General features: G+C 44.5%; 1 protein-coding gene and 1 long non-coding RNA gene across 5 annotated transcripts in view; one reads left to right on the top strand and one right to left on the bottom strand.

The window, feature by feature from the left end:
* Positions 1 to 523: 523 nt before the first annotated feature.
* LOC105490988 (protein tyrosine phosphatase non-receptor type 9) overlaps positions 524 to 19,014 on the bottom strand; it is a 108,803-nt gene continuing 90,312 nt past the window's right edge. For both annotated transcript variants that reach the window (XM_011757037.3, XM_011757038.3), the window contains exons 9-13: positions 13,132 to 13,198; positions 6,987 to 7,065; positions 4,339 to 4,489; positions 3,176 to 3,383; positions 524 to 2,369 (exon numbers count right to left, since the gene is read on the bottom strand). In XM_011757037.3, the coding sequence (XP_011755339.2) occupies positions 2,155 to 2,369; positions 3,176 to 3,383; positions 4,339 to 4,489; positions 6,987 to 7,065; positions 13,132 to 13,198 (720 nt within the window). In that variant the 3' untranslated portion in view covers positions 524 to 2,154. The remainder of the gene's footprint in view (positions 2,370 to 3,175; positions 3,384 to 4,338; positions 4,490 to 6,986; positions 7,066 to 13,131; positions 13,199 to 19,014) is intronic.
* Positions 4,396 to 18,719, top strand: LOC139364419 (uncharacterized). Of its 3 annotated transcripts, none has more exons than XR_011626335.1 (3): positions 4,396 to 4,509; positions 7,126 to 7,288; positions 17,511 to 18,719. It is a non-coding gene; the product is annotated as an uncharacterized lncRNA (long non-coding RNA). The 3 variants fall into 3 exon arrangements; XR_011626334.1 differs by having other exon boundaries at positions 17,508 to 18,719; XR_011626336.1 differs by lacking the exon at positions 17,511 to 18,719 and adding an exon at positions 13,315 to 13,615.

Genomic DNA, 19,014 nt, shown 5'->3' with positions numbered 1-19,014 from the left:
TGAAGCATGGGCACAAGAACAACAACCTGGAACTTAAGAACTATTTATACTCTGAAAGGACAGCTAAACAAACCTCTGTTCTCCAAAGACAAGATCTCCATCTTCCATGCAGTGAGGAGACCACAGGCTTTGTAAGCAGACCAACTTGAGCTCGTTTTAGAGCAAATCACTGTAACCCTCTGGACCTCACTTTCCTCATCTATATAGAAATGAGAAAGGGGTGCACAGGAGAAGGGAGAGAAGATAATAATATCTCACTGAATTGTTGTGAGGTTTGAATGAAGCAATGAGGAAAAAAGCACCTAGCATAGCACTTAGCACATCTCAAGCACTGAACTGGTGCTGGTCCCTCTGTCCAGATATAGGGCCATGGCTTACAGACAAGGTGAACTCATAGTGTCAGAACTCTAAGTCTCAGATACTGAAGCCTTGGGTCCCTCCCTGCCTCCCTCATCCCTCCCAGACCAGCTCCTGGACCCCCTCCCTCATGTCCCAGGCTGCTAAATTGATGAAGCTAAAAGGGTTTTGATCATGTCGGTATATTTATATGTAAATACAAAACTGTATCACTGTAAGATATTGAATATGAACATTACAATTATTTTCTGAATCTGCCTCAGTCCATTGATATTAAATACAAAAATGAAATGATTGTAAAAAATAAGAATATACACATTCAAAGAGCTTATTACAATATAAAATTATTGAGGTCTCATCAGCTGCCAACCTCATCTTCTGTGACAGGGGAAGGTTTAGGAGTTCCTGGGATTTTCTTGGGAATGTGGAGTGCTAAGGACTCTTGATTTATCCCTAGCACATAAGGATGAGTGGGCTGGGAGCAGGCAGGGACAGGCTGGGTGGGTAGGGGACAAACAGTGATTGCAGGGGACCACCTCACTCAGCCAGAGGGTAAAGCTTTTTATTGACACAGAACCCACCCAGTTTGAGGGTCTAGCAGGCTAGCAGGCAGGAAGAGATGGGCATCTCAGTAGACGGCCAAGCTTCATAAAGGAACCATCCAGCAAAAGAAAAAGGGCCCCAGCCCATCCTCCCAGGGAGGCATTTTCTTAGTAGTTTTTTCTCTCTCATACCTGGGCTACGCCTCCTTCCTTCTAAGACTTCGTACCGATTGCATGTGGCTCTGGCTGCTCAGTGAGTTCATCTCTACCCTCCGCCTCCCATCCATGGGATAGTGAAAGCAAAGAGAGAGTATGGAATCACAGTGGAGGTCTGTTCCCCAAATTGGCCAAGTAAACACAGAAAAATCATCAGATAAGGGAAATCCATGCTGAGCTAACCCAGTGTCACCACAAACTAATACATTCGTGGCTCCAATAGGAGGGAGATAAGTCATTACTTAAGGAAGGGGCCCTGTGGCAGGAACATGGAGAAGTGTGTGTGTCCTCTTCCACCACTCTGTAGCCTGACAACAGGAGACATGATCACCAACCCAAGCTAGTCCAGGATAAATAGCAGGGTCCAAGAGCAAGGAGTCCTGAACTGCAACACAGAGCCCCAGGAACTTCTACAAAGGAATATCTGTGTGTATATGTATTTATAGAATACGATCATATTATCACATACAATATATATTATATACACACGTACATATGGACCCATACACATAAGTACACACACGCACACACACAGAATGACAGGACTCGAATACACGCCCTACTTATAAACGTGCTTGGCACTCAGGACGATCTCTAGAATATGTAACTTGGTCAAGCTCTCTGGGGAGAAAGGCAAATGCTCATCAAACCTCCCCATAAAATCCTAGCAAAGGGAAGGAGTGGGAGACAGGAGACCTCCAGAAAGAGAATGGTGGGAGAAAGGAGGAGGGAGGTTCCTTCCCCACTTACCTCGGGGACCCTGGCAAAAATCAATAGCCACAATTTGGTTTTAATAAGGCACAGTTTGATAGCAGGTGCTAGGAATTAAGAACACATTGCTGCTGGCCCTTTCTAGTGGCAATTTCACCACATTTATCTAGCCAAAGGGAAAGGCTGCCTTGTGTGCACACGTGTGCCGGGAGACAGAAGAAAGAAGTTGATCCATGGCTTCAGCGTAACTGATGGCAACCTATAGGCTCAGCGGTGTCCAGGGTAGTTTAAGGAAGGCTGGCCAGCAGGTAGGAGGTTCGTGGGAGAGTTACTGACCCTCCACAGCCAGCAGGTTTTGGCCAGAGGATACCATGCCCTCCTTCTCTGCGAACTCCAGGATGGCCTTGTAGCAAAAATAGTACTGCTCAGGGGTCTGGATGCTGAAGGCCCTCTGGGTCCTCATGCGTGACACCGTCTGGAACACATTAAGGGTGCCAAGCTCCTCCAGCTGTGCCAGGCAGATGTCCAGTGAGCAGAAGGTACCTGAAGAAGGAAGGAAGTGATCACATCTGGTTTACCTCTCCTCTCCTCCTCCCTCTACCAAATAACCCAGGGAGAACTGAATGAATGAATTCAAAGGCAAAGCACCTCTTGGCAGAAGGCCAGGTGGCCTTAGGCCTGAAAGGACTCGAGGAGGAGGTCACAGGGAGTGTTGGAGGCCAGAGAAATGAGAAGGCCTCTTACCTCTCAGGACATACACTGGGGTAACAGGAAGTGGAAACGGGAAGGTGACATAAGGGAACTTCCTGCTTCAATCCCAGACAGACAGACTGACAGCACTCCCACACCTAATTTCCAGAGTCCACAAGTTTTTCAGAGGCCTAACACAAACCTATTCCCAACTTTCTCCCAAAGGACCTTTGAACTAGAAAGGCCAACATTTTCTACCATGTACATGCCCTTAAGACAAAAGCTGCTAACTGGCTCCAGAATGGAGAACACAGCACAGGGTGGGGAGTCCCTCCAGGGAGGGCTATATGGGAAGGAAGCAGCAGACCAGCTGAGCTCCCTGGGATACCTGCAGCGACAGTGCTAACAAGTGACAGGATCAGCGTTATGATGGGGTATATAAAACATCAACCCCTAGAGGACTTGGCTTGTGAAATATATATTCTGGCCATCACTTGGTCCACCAAAAGGACATTAGAAGAGGGATTTTTCACAGCAATTCACCACCAAGGGAGCAAGTGAGTTCCTTCTCCAATCACAGATGTGGGCTAAGAGCTTTGTTTTTCCTCCTCCACCCCTACTGCCTCTGCAGACACCAACAGCTGCATTAGGTGCATTACCTGTCCTGCCAATGCCTGCACTGCAATGGACCACAATGGGTGGCTCAGAGCACTGCCCTTTGGAGCGTGCTCCCATGTTGCTCACAGCCAGGCTCTGCTGGTTTCTGACCACTCTCAAGAAGTCAATGAGGGAAGCTGCTGAGGAAGGGACACCATAGTCTGGCCAGCTCAAGAACTGGAAGTGGGTCACCTGGCGTTTCTGCCGTTCCTTAGATGAGAAAAGAAGTAAACGTTAACGAGGTTATTTCTGCCTGCCCCTAGCTACCACTGGCTTTTCCAGATTCTCAACACCCTGGTTATCCCTACCACCAAGGCTCCTATCCACCACTGTCAACTTTTCCCGTAACTGCTTCTTTACTATAAACCCAAAGGAAGGGTTGGTTAATTGTTTGGAAAAGAGAGAATTCCTATACTGTAAGATCCAGAATTTTTTTTTGAGACAGGATCTCACTCTGTCGCCCAGGCTGGAGTACGGTGGCATGATCAAACTTACTGCTGCCTTGACCTCACAGGCGTGTGCCACCATGATCAGCTAATTTTTTCTATGTTTTGTAGAGACGAGATCTCACTGTGTTGCCTAGATTGTCTTGAACTCCTGGGCTCAAGTGATCCTTCCACCTCTGCCTCCCAGAGTGCTGGGATTATAGACGTAAGCCATTGCATCCAGCCCCAGATTTCTTTCTTTATTTTACTTTTTTTTGAGACAGTCTCTCACTGTCGCCCAGGCTGGAGTGCAGTGGTGAGGTCTCTGCTCACTTCAACCTCCGCATTGTGAGTTCAAGCGATTCTGCCTCCCAGCTAATTTTTTCTATTTTTTAGTAGAGACAGGGTTTCACTACATTGGCCAGGCTGGTCTTGAACTCCTGACTTTGTGATCCGCCCGCCTCAGCCTCCCAAAGTGCTGGGATTACAGGCTTGAGCCACCGCGCCCGGCCTTACCCAGCCCCAGATTTCTATAAGCTTTACTCCTATTTAATGTTCCTCTTGTGCTGCAGTAATATGGCTATATTGGCTGTGAGTTAAATATCCTCATCCTGTCCCTAGAAAAACAGAAGCAACTCATAACCTCCCTGGTATCCTATCTATTCCCTCTGGAGATTTTCATGACAGTAAGTATTCTCCCCCTGTTTCAATAAGGTGAGAAAAAAGAAACCTGGATTTACCTCTGTGTTGTGAATTTCTAGTGTTGTTTTCTTATAATGATTCATGTTCTCCACGCCTAGATTGGTCACTGTGAGGAAGCCAAATCGGATCCGAGAGTCTTTTTCTAAAGGCCAGTACTGGCCACACTTTCTCCTGCCGCCTTCTTCAAAGCTGAAGACACACAGAGCAAGGTAAGCCTTCCATCCTTCCTCTCCACAGCAGTAACCGGGCTTCCACAAAGACCTGATATACCCCCAGGCAGCAATATCATCTCTTGCATTGCTTCTAACTTACACCATTTATTCTCAGCAGAAAGGAAAGGAAACCTCTTCATTCTAAACAAATGTACTCACAGCCAAAGTTTCTGCATGTACTCATATAGCATACAGTTACTGAGCACTTACTACAGCATTTAGTCTTTTTCCTAATATGCAATAGTACTTCTCATATATGTGGGATAAATACCAGGTGAACAGAGAAAAAAACAGTATAGTAGCTGGGGGTAGTAGTACATGCCTGTAACCCCAGCTACTTGAGAGGCTTAGGAAGGAGAATCACCTAAGACCAGGAGTTTGAGACCAGCCTGGGCAACATGGTGAGACTCCATCTCAAAAAAAAAAAGAAAAAGAAAAAGAAAAAAAAAAACAGTAGAGAAAATATGATAGGTCAGAGAGAACTCTCTGGCCTATACCTCAGCCACTGCTTATTGTATTCCCCAATAAGAGATGTTGGATAATAGAGAACTGATAAACACACATCTCCTGGAATGTTAGCAGGAGGTTTGTGTAAAGGCCTAAAGTCCCAGCCCAGGTAACATGGAAACCCTGTCTCTACTAAAAATACAAAAACTAGCCAGGCATGGTGGTGGGTACCTGTAGTCCCAGCTACTTAGGAGGCTGAGGCAGGAGGATTGCTTGAATCCAGGAGGTTGAGACTGCAGTGAGCTGAGATGGTACCACTGCACTCCAGCCTAGATGACAAAGCGAGACTCTGTCTCAAAAAAAAAAAAAAAAAAAAAAAAAAAGCTTAGGCTGGGCGCAGTGACTCGTGCCTGTAATCCCAGCACTTTAGGAGACTGAGGTGGCGGATCGCCTGAGGTCAGGAGTTCAAGACCAGCCTGGCCAACATGGTGAAACCCCATCTCTACTAAAAATACAAAAATTAGCCAGGCATGGAGGTGGGCACCTGTAATCCCAGCTACTTGGGAATTCTTCTGCTGAGGCAGAAGAATCGCTCGAACCTGGGAGGCAGAGGTTGCAGTGAGCTGAGGTCGCACCACTGAACTCCAGCCTGCGCAACAGAGTGAGACTCTGTCTCAAAAAAAAAAAAAGCCTAAATCTACCTTGCCACCCTCCAGTGCCCCCAAGGTATTCCAAGGTAGAACTTCTCCCACTACCTCCTCTCCAAATAAGAGGTGGTTATAACAGTGCTAAGGAAGGAAATTGAACATTCATTTTTTTCCTTCCTCATCTGAAATAGGTTATTCCTGAAATTTGCCAGATTTGTAGACCAAACTTTCAAAAATATTCCTTTCATTAAAACCTTCCTGGCCGGGCGCAGTGGCTCACACTTACAATCCCAGCACTTTGGGAGGCTGAGGTGACAGATCATGAGGTCAGGAGCTCAAGACCAGCCTGACCAACATGGTAAAACCCCATCTCTACTAAAAATACAAAAATTAGCCGGGCATGGTGGCACATGCCTATAATCTCAGCTACTCAGGAGAATCACTTGAACCCGGGAGGCGGAGGTTGCGGCGAGCTGAGATAGAGCCATTGTACTACCGCCTGGGTGACAGAGCGAGACACCATCTCCAAAAAAAAAAAAAAATTAGCTGGGCGTGGTGGCACATCCTAGCTACTCAGGAGGCTGAGGCAGGAGAATTGCTTGAACCTGGGAGACGGAGGTTACAGTGAGCCAAGATCACGCCACTGCACTCCAGCCTGGCGGCAGAGTGAGACTCCATCTCAAAAGAAAAAAAAAAAAGTAGCAACAAATGGAGAGCAAAGGGGATCTGGTAATTCGGTAGTCAGGAAGAGAGCACCCCTCTGGAAATAGGGAACACATTAAAGAATTGTCCCATGTTTCCCAGAACTTCCTTTAGTGGATAAGGCCAGGACCTCAAAATAGGGTATAACTGGCACAGGGTTGCCAGAGCCAGGGATTAAAGCTTTAACAAGTTAGATCTATTCATCTCCACGATATCCGGGTTGTGGATTAGCTAAGAGATATCTCAAAATCTTTGCCATGGCTTTCCTAATCCTCAAAAAAATTTTTTTAAAAAATTGAGACATAGTCTCGCTCTGTAGCCCAGGCTGGAGTACAATGGCGTGATGTCAGCTCACTGCAACCTCTGCCTCTTGGGTTCAAGTGATTCTCCTGCCTCAGCCTCCCGAGTAGCTGGGATTACAGGCAAACACCACCATGCCTGGCTAATTTTTTGTACTTTTAATAGAGATGGGGTTTCACCAGGCTGGCCAGGCTGGTCTGGAACTCCTGACCTCATGATCCGCCTGCCTCGGCCTCCCTAAGTGCTGGGATTACAAGCGTGAGCCACTGCACCAGGCTGGCCCACATTATTTCTAAAAGCTAAACTTCCCTCTTCAATCACCTATGCTTAGGGGACAGAGTAGAGGTGGAGACCAGTGGAAAAAAGGGATTAACTCACCGGGTGGTCATGACAATCACCAAGACTTTTTGCTCCCATACCATGAGCCAGAAATCACGATAGGTATTCTCCAAAGGACCTGTAATAAAAATAGAATACAAGAAACATGACTCTGGGAAACACTTTTTTTCCTTTGTAGGCTCTTCTGTTTTACTCCCCAATGGTAACTCCAAACCATAGATGTTAGCTCCTTGCTCATCTTTCCACATCCCTGCTATTCAGTGTGGTCCGTGGACAAATCACACCAGCATCGTATGGGAGAGTGTAAGAAACATGAATCTGCATGTTAACAAGATCCCCAGGTGAGTCATAGGTAGGTTTGGGAAGCACTGCTACATACCCTCTCAGAGCCTTAATCATCAGAACTTCAGCCATCACATCAGGCCGACAGTGTCAACTGTGTATGAGTCTCTAGCTGTTTTCATCTCACCTAAGCTTCAGTTTTATAATCACAGATTGCTTACTAAACCATTAACCTTCTGTTTCCCATCATCTCAGATCCATTATGTCTGCAACTAAGTCTCCTCCTTCAAAATTAGCTTTATCTTGGCCAGGTGCAGTGGCTCATGCCTATAATTCCAGCCCTCTGGGAGGCCAAGGCAGGCAGGTTGCCTGAGCTCAGCAGTTTGAGATCAGCCTGGCAACATGGTAAAACCCCGTCTCTATGAAAAATACAAAAATTAGCCGAGTGTGCTGGCACATGCCTGTAGTCCCAGGTACTTGGGAGGCTGAAGCACAAGAATTGCTTGACCCCAGGAGGTTGAGGTTGCAGTGAGCCAAGATTGCACCACTGCACTCCAGCCTGGGCAGTAGAATGAGACTCCGTCTCAAAAAAAAGAAAAATTAGCTTTATCTTGCAACTTTCTTATCTCTGTTAACAATACTAGCATTCTTAAATCATTCAGTCTTAAAAAGTTGAAGTCAACACTGACTTACCCATTTCCTTCATCTCTCACAAGCAGTCACCAAATCCTAGAGATTTTTTACCTTTGAAATGTTTTTGCTTTTTATTCTTTTGCCCCCCATTTTCTCCCCATCCTGCTCTTCCTGCTCAATTTCACTGACACAAAGACCACATCATCTTCTGTCTAAGTTACTGTAACACCCTCTTAGTCTATTTTTCTGAATAGGCCTTTTTCCGTTCCAGTCTACTCTGGGAAACCCCACCAGTTTAATCTTTCTTAAAAGTTTCTTCATCAGAACATAGACACACCATGCTCACCTTGGCCTCTATTCTTTTGCTCAAGCTGTCTCCATTACCTCCAATGCTATTCATTTTCTACCCATTTTCAAGTGCCGCCTCTTCCTTGAAGCTTTCTCTGACCTCCTTATTCCTTGTGAAGCTTCTTCTCTTTTGCTTTTGATGGCATAGCTGGCTAACCATTTAATTTATATACTCTTCCATCCATTATTTTACTTTGTGGGAATTAATGATATCTCAGTAAACATTATCCTAAGGGATTACAGGCATGAGCCACTGCGCCTGGCCGAATTCTCCTTTTTTAGTTAGAACCTGCATAGGGCTGAGCACTCAGCAATAACTTTGAAGATACTTGTGGACTACCAACTCCACTTTGATCAAGACAGTAACCGGCCAGGCGCAGGGCTCACACCTATAATCCCAACACTTTGGGAGGCCAAGGCGGGCAGATCACTTGAGGTCAGGAGTCCGAGACCAGCCTGGCCAACATGGTAAAACCCAATCTCTACTAAAAATACAAAAATTAGCTGGGCATGATGGCGGGTGCCTGTAATCCCAGCTACTTGGGAGCCTGAGTTAGGAGAATTGCTTAAACCCGTGAGGTGGAGGTTGCATTGAGCCTAGATCGCACTGTTGAACTCCAACCTGGGTGACAGGAAGACTCCATCTCAAGAAAAAAAAAAAGTAACAACTCAAGATAATTCCTCATACTTTCCGGGTGTTTCTTCCCTCTCTGCTTTCAGGAAAGCAGGGCAGTACTAATGGTTAATTTTGGCCTAGAAGTCTGCTGGTTCTACTACCATTATTGCTAAGTCTTTTAGCAAGCACTAACATGATACTGGAATGCCCTCTCTGCAGAATTGGATGATGTCAAAAGCATGTGAGGTCTTAGAAATACGCTAAATATCCAATAAGAGAGGATTAATTAAATTATGGCATGTCAAGTGTAATCCCAGCCCTTTGGAAGGATGAGGTAGGCAGATCACTTGAGCCCAGGAGTTTGAGACCAACCTGGGCAACATTGTGAAACCCTGTCCCTACAAAAAATACAAAAATTAGCCAGGTGTAGTAGCACATGCCTGTAGTCCCGGCTACTCAGGAGACTGAGGTGAGAGGATCACCTGTGCCTGGAGAGACCGAGGCTACATTGAGTCATGATCATGAACCATGATCATACCACTCTGTCACCCAGCCTAGGTGACAGAGTGAGACCTTGTCTCAAAAATAAATAAATAAATAATAGCATACCCATAATTTATACAGTCTATAAAGCTGATGTTGTAAGAGCTATATTTTTTGCTATGGAAAGGTATTCACAGATACCATTAAATGAAATAAGAGATGTGTATAGAAAGAGCATATTTGGTTAAATTAAAAGTTTAGTTTTTTTTTTTTTTTTGAGACCGAGTATCACTCTGTCACCCCGGCTGGAGTTCAGTGGCGTGATCTCAGCTCACTGCAACCTCTGCCTCCCGGGTTCAAGCGATTCTCCTCCCTCAGTCTCCCAAGCAGCTGGGACTATAGGCGCCCACCACCACACCCGGCTAATTTTAGTAGGGACTGGGTTTCACCGTGTTAGCCAGGCTGGTCTCGAACTCCTGACCTTGAACTCCTGACCTCAGGTGATCCACCTGCCTCGGCCTCCCAAAGTGCGGGAATTACAGGCTTAAGCCACCGTGCCTGGCCTTTTTTTTTTTTTTTTTTTAAGACAGAGTCTCACTCTGTTGCCCAGGCTGGAGTGCAGTGGCACAATTTCGGCTCACTGCAACCTCCACCTCCTGGGTTCCAGCGATTCTCGTGCCTCAGCCTCCCAAGTAGCTGGGATTACAGGCGCACACCACCATGCCTGGCTAACTTTTGTATTTTTAGTAGAGACAAGGTTTCACCATGTTGGCCAGGCTGGTCTCAAACTCTTGACCTCAGGTGATTCACCCACCTCGGCCTCCCAAAGTGCTGGGATTACAGGCTTGAGCTGCTGTGCCCAGCCTGGTTAAATATTTTGTATGCCTATATCTGCATGTATGCATAGATAAAGGTCTAGGAGGAGACGCTGTAAAATGTTAACATTATCTCTGGGTCCTAGGGTTATAAGGGATTATTTTTATTTTCTAAATGTTCCACAATGGACATGCATTACCCTAGTATACACATCAAGAAGACAGTAAGGACACCTTTTCTACATCTCTGACCCTCAGCCTCATCCACATCCTACTCTCCTGCACCACAGCAACTCTCATATACTTCATTTTCCACATTCAGACAACTAGCAGAATTGGAGTACTGAGCAGTCAGAGCACATGGTAACTCAGTTACCAGACTCAGACTGGGCAAACTTCTCACAGGCTCAAGAGAGATACTTAGAAGGGAAAGTTGTACTTCCCAGCTTAGACCCTTTAACAGTAGACTTCTCTCAAGAAATAAAGTCAGCAGTTTATACTGACATAGGTGAAACAATCCACTGACTTGGCTTGTAAAAACTTCTGAATCAAGCAAACATGGGTTCAAACCCTGGTTCTGTCACTTACTAGCTGCATGGTCCAAGGTCATGTCAACTTTTGGGTTTCAGTTTGCTCATCTATAAATTAATAAACTTCCCTTGCAGAGTCTCTATAATAATTAGATAGCATTTATGCATCTGATATATAATAGGTCTTCTCATTAGATTACATCATTAGTAGAAATATAGGCCAGGCACAGTGGCTGATGCCTGTAATCCCAGCACTTTGGGAAGCTGAGGTAGGCAGATCACTTCAGGCCGGGAGTTCAAGACCAGCCTAGGCAACATGGCGAAACCCTGGTTCCACCAAAAATACAAAAATTAGCTGGGCATGGTGGCAGGTGCCTGTAATCCCAGCTACTTGGGAGGCTGAGGCAGGAGGATCATTTGAGCCCTGGAAGTGGAAGGTGAAGTGAGCCGAGATCACATCATTGCACTGCAGCCTGGGCGACAGAGCAAAACTCCATCTCAAAAAATTAATTAATTAAAAATAAAGAAGTTGCAGACATTATGATATTTTATTCCCAAATACTTGAGCATTTACTAGGAAAACAAGGACATCTTCCTATACAAGAATACCATTATCACCTTAAGCATACATTAAACATGGATATAATGTTGGCTAACACAAAGTCTCCAATTGTCTCAATAGTTTGTCTTCAATAGTTTTTTTCTCCCAATTGAGGATCTAATCACAGATCCTCTTATTTTTTTTCTTTTTGAGACGGAGTTTTGCTCTTGTTGCCCAGGCTGGAGTGCAATGGCGCAATCTTGGCTCACTGCAACTTTCGCCTCCTGGGTTCAAGCGATTCTTCTGCCTCGGCGTCCCAAGTAGCTGGGATTACAGGCATGTGCCACCACGCCCGGCTAATTTTGTATTTTTAGTAGAAATGGGGTTTCTCCATGTTGGTCAGGCTGGTCTCGAACTACCGACCTCAGGTGATCCACCTGCCCTGGCCTCCCAAAGTGCTGGAATTACAGGTGTGAGTCATTGCGCCCAGCCTTTTTATTTATTTATTTATTTTTGAGGCAGGATCTCGCTGTGTCAGCCAGGCTGGAGTACAGTGGCGCAATCTCGGCTCACAGCAACCTCTGCTTCGTGGGCTCAAGTGATACTCCCACCTCAGCCTCCCAAAGTACTGGGGTTACAGGTGTGAGCCACTGTGTCCGGCCATGGTTCTCTTTAGTCTCCCTTTAATCTAGAACAGTTCTCTGCCTTTTTGTTTTTTATGGCATTAACTTTGGAGAGTCTGAGCCAGTTTTCTTATAGTATGTCACACAATCTGGAGTGTTTCCCATAACTAGATTCAGATTTTAAAACTCGCAATACACAATGCAGGTGATATTTATTTCTCAATGTATCATATCAGGAGTTATACATAATGTCCCTTTGTCCTTTACTGGTGATACTAAGTTTGATCACTTGATTAAGGAGGTATCCACCATATCTTGCTCTGCAGTGGTCAAAGGGCCTTATGCCCATTGATGGTTTGTTGTCTTTTTGTGTTATGATTTCCTCCTACCATCTTTGAAAGTGACATGATATTCTTGAGATGGAGAGGCCAGGTCAGAAAGAGTACTAGGATCATAGGAACAGTTATAGAAACTCCATCTGAAATCCTCCTAGAGGCCGGGCATGGTGGCTTATGCCTATAATCCCAACACTTTCGGAGGCCGAGGTGGGCAGATCACGAGGTCAGGAATTCGAGACCAGCCTGTCCAACATGGTGAAACCCAGTCTCTACTAAAAATACAACAATTAGCTGGGCGTGGTAGCACACACCTGTAGTCCCAGCTACTCAGGAGGCTGAGGCAGGAGAATCACTTGAACCCGGGAGGTGGAGGTTGCAGTGAGCTGAGGTGGTGCCACTGCACTCTAGCCTGGGTGAAAGAGCAAGACTCCGTCTCAAAAGAGAGAGAAAAAAAATGAGAAATCCTCCTAGAGTTCAGTTTTCACTGTCAGACTTACTAGCACATATTATCTATGTCAGAACATTTATTGGAGTGCTCTGTGATGGTATAGGAACCAGCCTAGGCCTATTAGGACAGCAATACTCATTCCTAGATTGGACTCAATCTCTGGGGTGTCCGCTATTCTTGGCCTCTTACTAGAGAGGAAGAGCATGAAGAGCTCACTGGCTGATGAATTCTGATACCCTACACCCTTGCCAATATTAAGAAATAGCCCAAAACTTGCAGGCCATAGTGTTATGTGTTTAAATCTCCAGTTTATCTCCATGCGGTGAGTTTCCAGGCACACCTGGTACAGAAACCCCAGACTTCTTATCTGCTTTTCTCAACCACCACCAATCTTTATAAAAGGCCAGGATCTAGTGGCCAAAACCTCCACTCAAGTTACCATTCGTTTAAAAATTATGCTATCATTTGGCACAAGGAATCATAAGTAGATGGCACAAAATCAACATGGGAGGGACGGACCAGCTTACCTTGTGTGCCAATGTAAGCATTCTTCTGCTTGTAGCCATCCATGAAGCTGGCATTGATGTAATCTGTCTAATGATAAAAAAGGAGACATCACTATAGCTACACAGAATATACCATTTGGGTCATAAAATGATGTACTCAGTAAGTAAAACCCAAGGTGTGAATATTCTCTTCTTGTTGAGCAGAAAATGAGCAGTGAAATGGTCAGCTCAAACCCTCAGTTCAATAAATGGTGCTGGGACAAGTAGATATCTACATGCAGAGAAATCAAGCTGACTCCTTCCTCACACCATACACAAAAACTGCAAAATGGATCAAAGACCAAATGTAAGGGATTAAAACTATTAAAACTCTCAGAATAAAATGTAAGGTAAGAGTAAATCTTTGTGACCTTGGTTTAGGCAAAGTCTTCACAGATATGACAGATATGACACCAAAGGCATAAGTGACAATAGAAAAGAGATAAACTATATTAAAATTAAAAACTTATGCCAGGCATGGTGGCTCACGCCTGTAATCCCAGCAGTTTGGGAGGCCGAGGAGGATGGATCACGAGGTCAGGAGATCGAGACCATCCTGGCTAACACAGTGAAACCCCATCTCTACTAAAAATACAAAAAAAAAAAAAAAAAAAAAAATAGCTGGGCATGGTGGCAGGCACCTGTAGTCCCAGCTACTCAGGAGGCTGAGGCAGGAGAATGGCATGAACCCAGGAGGCAGAGCTTGCAGTGAGCCAAGATGGTGCCACTGCACTCCAGCCTGGGTGACAGAGCAAGACTCCGTCTCAAAAAAAAAAAAAAAAAAAAAATCTTTCATCATTAGCCATCAGGGAAATGCAAATCCATACTACGATACTAATCACCCACTAGGATGACTACAGATATCAATTATAGATAATATTGCTGGCAAGGATGTGGAAAAACTGAAACCCTCATACACATGTATACCATGCTTATACATTGCTAGTGATAATGTAAAATGCTGCAGTTACTTTAGAAAACAGCCTGGTTGTTCCTCAAAAGATTAAAAAGTTACCATATGACCCAGCAATTCCACTCCTTAGCAAAATAATAACATACGTCCATACAAAACCTTATACATAAATATCCATAGCAGCATTATTCATAATAGCCAAAAATGGAAACAACTCAAATGTCCTTCAACTGATAAATGAATAAAGGTGGTATATCCATACAATGGAATATTATTTGGCAGTAAAAAGGAGTGATGTGATAATACATGCTATGACATGGATGGACCTAGAAAACATTACACTAAGTAATAGAAGCCAGACACAAGAAGTTACATAGTCTAGGATTCTCTTTGTATGAGATCCCTAGAACAGGCAAATCTATGGAGATAGGAAATAAATTAGGGTGGGTTAGAGGGAAATAGGTAGTAACTGCCAATGGTGTGAGGTTTCTTTGGGAAATGAAAAACATGTTCTAAAGTTGATTGTGGTGATGGTTGCACAACTCTGTGAATATATTAACAGCCATTGACTTATATACTTTATTTTTATTATTATTATTTTTTTGAGATGGAGTCTCACTCTGTCGCCCAGGCTGTAGTGCAGTGGCGCAATCTCGGCTCATTGCAAGCTCCGCCTCCCGGGTTTATGCCATTCTCCTGCCTCAGCCACTCGAGTAGCTGAGACTACAGGTGCCCACTACCATGCCTAGCTAATTTTTTGTATTTTTAGTAGAGACGGGGTTTCACCGTGGTCTTGATCTCCTGACCTCGTGATCTGCCTGCCTCGGCCTCCCAAAGTGCTGGGATTACAGGCGTGAGCCACTGCGCCTGGCGACTTACATACTTTAAATAGGTAAATTGTATGGTATGTGAACTGTTGGAGGCCGAAAGAATGAGGGTCATGATCAACTCAGTATACCACTGGAGGCTATATGAGCAAAAAGCAAACTTCTCATGAAAGCAGGATGTTAGCAAACTGACAAACTGCGTCTGCCACCAAGAAGGAATGCCGAGGGCAGTCACGACCAAGGCACAAGTGTTGCTTGTGATTAGGCACATCTGAAGCCTGTCAACAATAATATGAACCTGTGATCAATTAAGCAGCTGACCAATAGTTACCTCCTCCTCCCTGCTCTTGCTACCCAATAAATACAAAGGGCTGTAGAAGCTCAGGGCTGCCTTTGCTCAGTAGAAGTAGGGAGATGTCTTCTTCTTCCCCATGTTACCCTTCCTTTAGAGTAGTTATTTTTGTCTTAAGTTTTCATTTCTATGTTTGTTCCCCTTCATTCAGTCTCCTAATGACAGTCTCAAGTATTAACAGTAGTAACTGCCCCAGTGACATCTCAAGTAGTAACAGTGGCAGTATGCCAGAGTGAACTATAACTCAACAGAAACTGTTATTTACAAGAAAAGGGTCCATCAGGACTTGCAACACTGTAGCACAGGACCAAATGAGCAAGGCAAGCAAGTAGGAATATCTGGTCCGTCCTGCCATACACAAAAGGCAAAATGTGAATGGAGAAGAAATAAAGCTACACCTCATACTTAGGACCATTAACAGGGCAGGCCATACACCTGAACTCCATTACTACCTGAATTAATGCAAAGCAACTTCCAGTCAAATTCAAAGGCATCTCAATGAATAGCTCCTGACTCCCTCACTTCCAGGGTATTCTCCCACCTTTTAATGTCCTCAGTCTTAATTACTTCAACATCATTTTTTATTAATACCTACTCAAAAGATCCTTTGATCCAGGCTGATAAAAGAGAAACATCGATCAGCTGCAGTTTCATGTTATAGTATAACTAGTTGAGAGTTGAATGGATGGAGGCAGTGGAATGGATAAGGGAAGGTGTGAAGGGTTACAGAGGACAAAAGAAAAGTTTCAATAGCAAACTAGGGAAAACTCATAACCCACTGCACTACAGAGAGGTCAGACTGACTTTCCTCAACCTATCACTCTTTCTCCTGTGGGTCCTATCACTGGGAGGGCAGTCTGAACTGTCAGTATTCCATAGCTAACCTCCTAAGATATCTCTACCTCATGGTCAAACCCGTGTTATTTGGATTTGTGTTCCTTAGCCAGTCAGTCTACCAGTTTATCACTCTACTACTTATTTAGTCAAGACTTTCCTCCTTAGAAACTATTTCTTTGACTAAATAGTGGAGTGATAAACTCACAGTTTTCCCTCCCATAGCAGCTAGTATTGGCCTCATACGATTACTGTCCTACCCTAACTCAGACAACTTCACTGAGCTAACAGACCACTTGCAGCAGACTCAGCATGCTAAAAGCCTCACTCACTTCCAAACAGGCTTCTCAATCCAGGGTGCAGTTAGCCTAAGCCTATCCTCTACTCAACCTGGCACATACAAATGGTATAACCTCTTGAGGACCAAGGGAGAAGGTATGGAAAAGTACAAAAGATTTACCTGGTATATGCCAGTCAACATTAGTAAGAACATAAGGAGGAACTAACTTCATGCTTCGAAAAGAATTGTCACTTCTTTACATTATTGCTTTATAACTAAGAACTATCAGCTTTAGCATTGGTCTCTGAGACTGCTGATTTTTAATTCCCAGGGAATTAAAATTTTTAATTTCAGCAACTTTGGAAGAATCATTGGATATTAAAACTGAAGGCTGGGCACAGTGGCTCACGCCTGTAATCCCAACACTTTGGGAGGCCGAGATGGGCGGATCACGAGGTCAGAAGATCGGGACCATACTGGCTAACACAGTGAAACCCCATCTCTACTAAAAATACAAAACAAAACAAAACAAAAAAATTAGCCGGGCGTGGTGGTGGGCGCCTGTAGTTCCAGCTACACAGGAGGCTGAGGCAGGAGGATGGTGTGAACCCAGGAGGCGGAGCTTGCAGTGAGCTGAGATCGCGCCACTGCACTCCAGCCAGGGCGACAGAGTGAGACTCCGTCTCAAAACTGAAAATGACCCAGAGGCAAAGTATATACTTGGGGGCAAATTGAAATAGCAGGAAGAACAAACCCGGCACACTATGTTATGGGCCATTGCTATAGACTGAACATTTGTGTCCCCCATAACTTTAAATGTATACATCCCAACCCCAAACCCTCAATGTAATGGTATTAGGAGATGGGGCCTTGAGACAGGTGATTGAGTGATGAGGACCATGAGGACAGAGCTCTCACAAATGGGATTAGTACCCTTGTAAAACAGAAGAGTTCTGAAGTGCTCCCTCACCCCTTTCCCTTCTGCCATGTGAGGATGCAATGAGTAGACGGTGGTCTATGAACCAAGAAAGGGGCCCTCACCAGACCCCAAATCTGCCAGCACATTGATCTAGGACTTCCCAGACTCTACAATAGTGCGAAATAAATTTCTGTTGTTTATAAGCCATCCTGCCTGTGGTATTTTTCTTGCAGCAGCCCAAACAGATTAAGGTAGCCGTGTTCAACAGAAACTGGGACTAACAGCTTTAAAATTCCAGAAGCAAATCAAGTGAACAAGTCACTAAAAAGCCTGAATCCTCCAATTAACAAGGTATTGTATACTTGAAAATTGCGGACAGCAGATTTTAAGTGTTTTCACCACAAAACAAGGTAAATATGTGAAGTAATGCATATGTTAACTAGCTTGACTTAGCCTCTCTGCAATGCACAATATTTTAAAATATTATACTGTATACCATAAATATATAAAATTTTATCACTTAAAATTTAAAAACAACTAAATATCAGGAAACAATGGAAAAATAGCCCCATAGGTGGAAATTTCATGACAGTGTTAAGTCCCCAAAGCTAAGTAAATAATTTTTTTTTTGCTTTCCTAACCCCCCAAAGTGAATAATGTCAAAAAAACACTAAAATCAAAATAAAACAAACAAAAGCCTAAATACTCCATTTGCTATAAAAATAAAGCCTCCACTAATGTTTCAGTAAGGAGAGGGACTACAAATCAGACAATGATCTTCATATTAACCACAGGATGACTAGAAGAGTCTCCCGGTACACTAAGATTCACTGATTCACAAATATGTCCTGAGTGTCTAATACGTATCAGGCACTGTTCTAGGTACTGGAGACAGGGAAATCAACAAAATGGATAAATACAGATATCTCTGACTCCAAAGCCCCAACTCAACCGCTGTACTCTACTCCTTCAGGGCATATATGATGATGATCTCAGCAGTACTTATGAATTTACCCTCCAGCCAGCCAGTCTCTTAGCTCAAATGCTCCTGCAGGAAAATCTTCTCCAAGGGTCCTGGATAAGGCTGTGAATTCAGTTTATGTGCTTGAAACAACAGGGACAAGAGAGTTGGAAACCATGATCCTGGGGTCCCAACCCACATATCATATATGCCCAAATACAAGGCAATAATTTTTCCAAAAATTATTCCCCAGAAAGAGAAGGGATATAACAAGTCCTTACAGTGTGTATCATGTTTTTTTTTTTTTTTTTTGAGACGGAGTCTCGCTCTGTCGCCCAGGCTGGAGTGCAGTGGCGCGATCTCGGCTCACTGCAAGCTCCGCCTCCCGGGTTCACGCCATTCTCCTGCCTCAGCCTCCCGAGTAGCTGGGACTACAGGCGCCCACAACCGCGCCCGGCTAATTTTTTGTATTTTTAGTAGAGACGGGGTTTCACTGTGGTCTCGATCTTCTGACCTTGTGATCCGCCTGCCTGGGCCTCCCAAAGTGCTGGGATTACAGGCGTGAGCCACCGCGCCCGGAGTGTGTATCATGTTAAAGAGGTACTATTTAAATTACTTTACTTTGCTGGCGCAGTGGCTCATGCCTGTAATCCCAGTACTTTGGGAAGTCAAGGCAGGCAGATCACCTCAGGTCAGGCGTTCGAGACCAAATGATGAAACCCGTATCTACTAAAAATACAAAAATTAGCTGGGTGTGGTGGCATGCACCTGTAATCCCA

Source organism: Macaca nemestrina, chromosome 7, assembly GCF_043159975.1.
Source record: "Macaca nemestrina isolate mMacNem1 chromosome 7, mMacNem.hap1, whole genome shotgun sequence".
NCBI classification, from domain to species: Eukaryota; Metazoa; Chordata; class Mammalia; order Primates; family Cercopithecidae; genus Macaca; species Macaca nemestrina.
The sequence above is the reverse complement of the archived record's forward strand: the minus strand, read 5'-3'. Positions and strand labels throughout refer to the sequence as shown.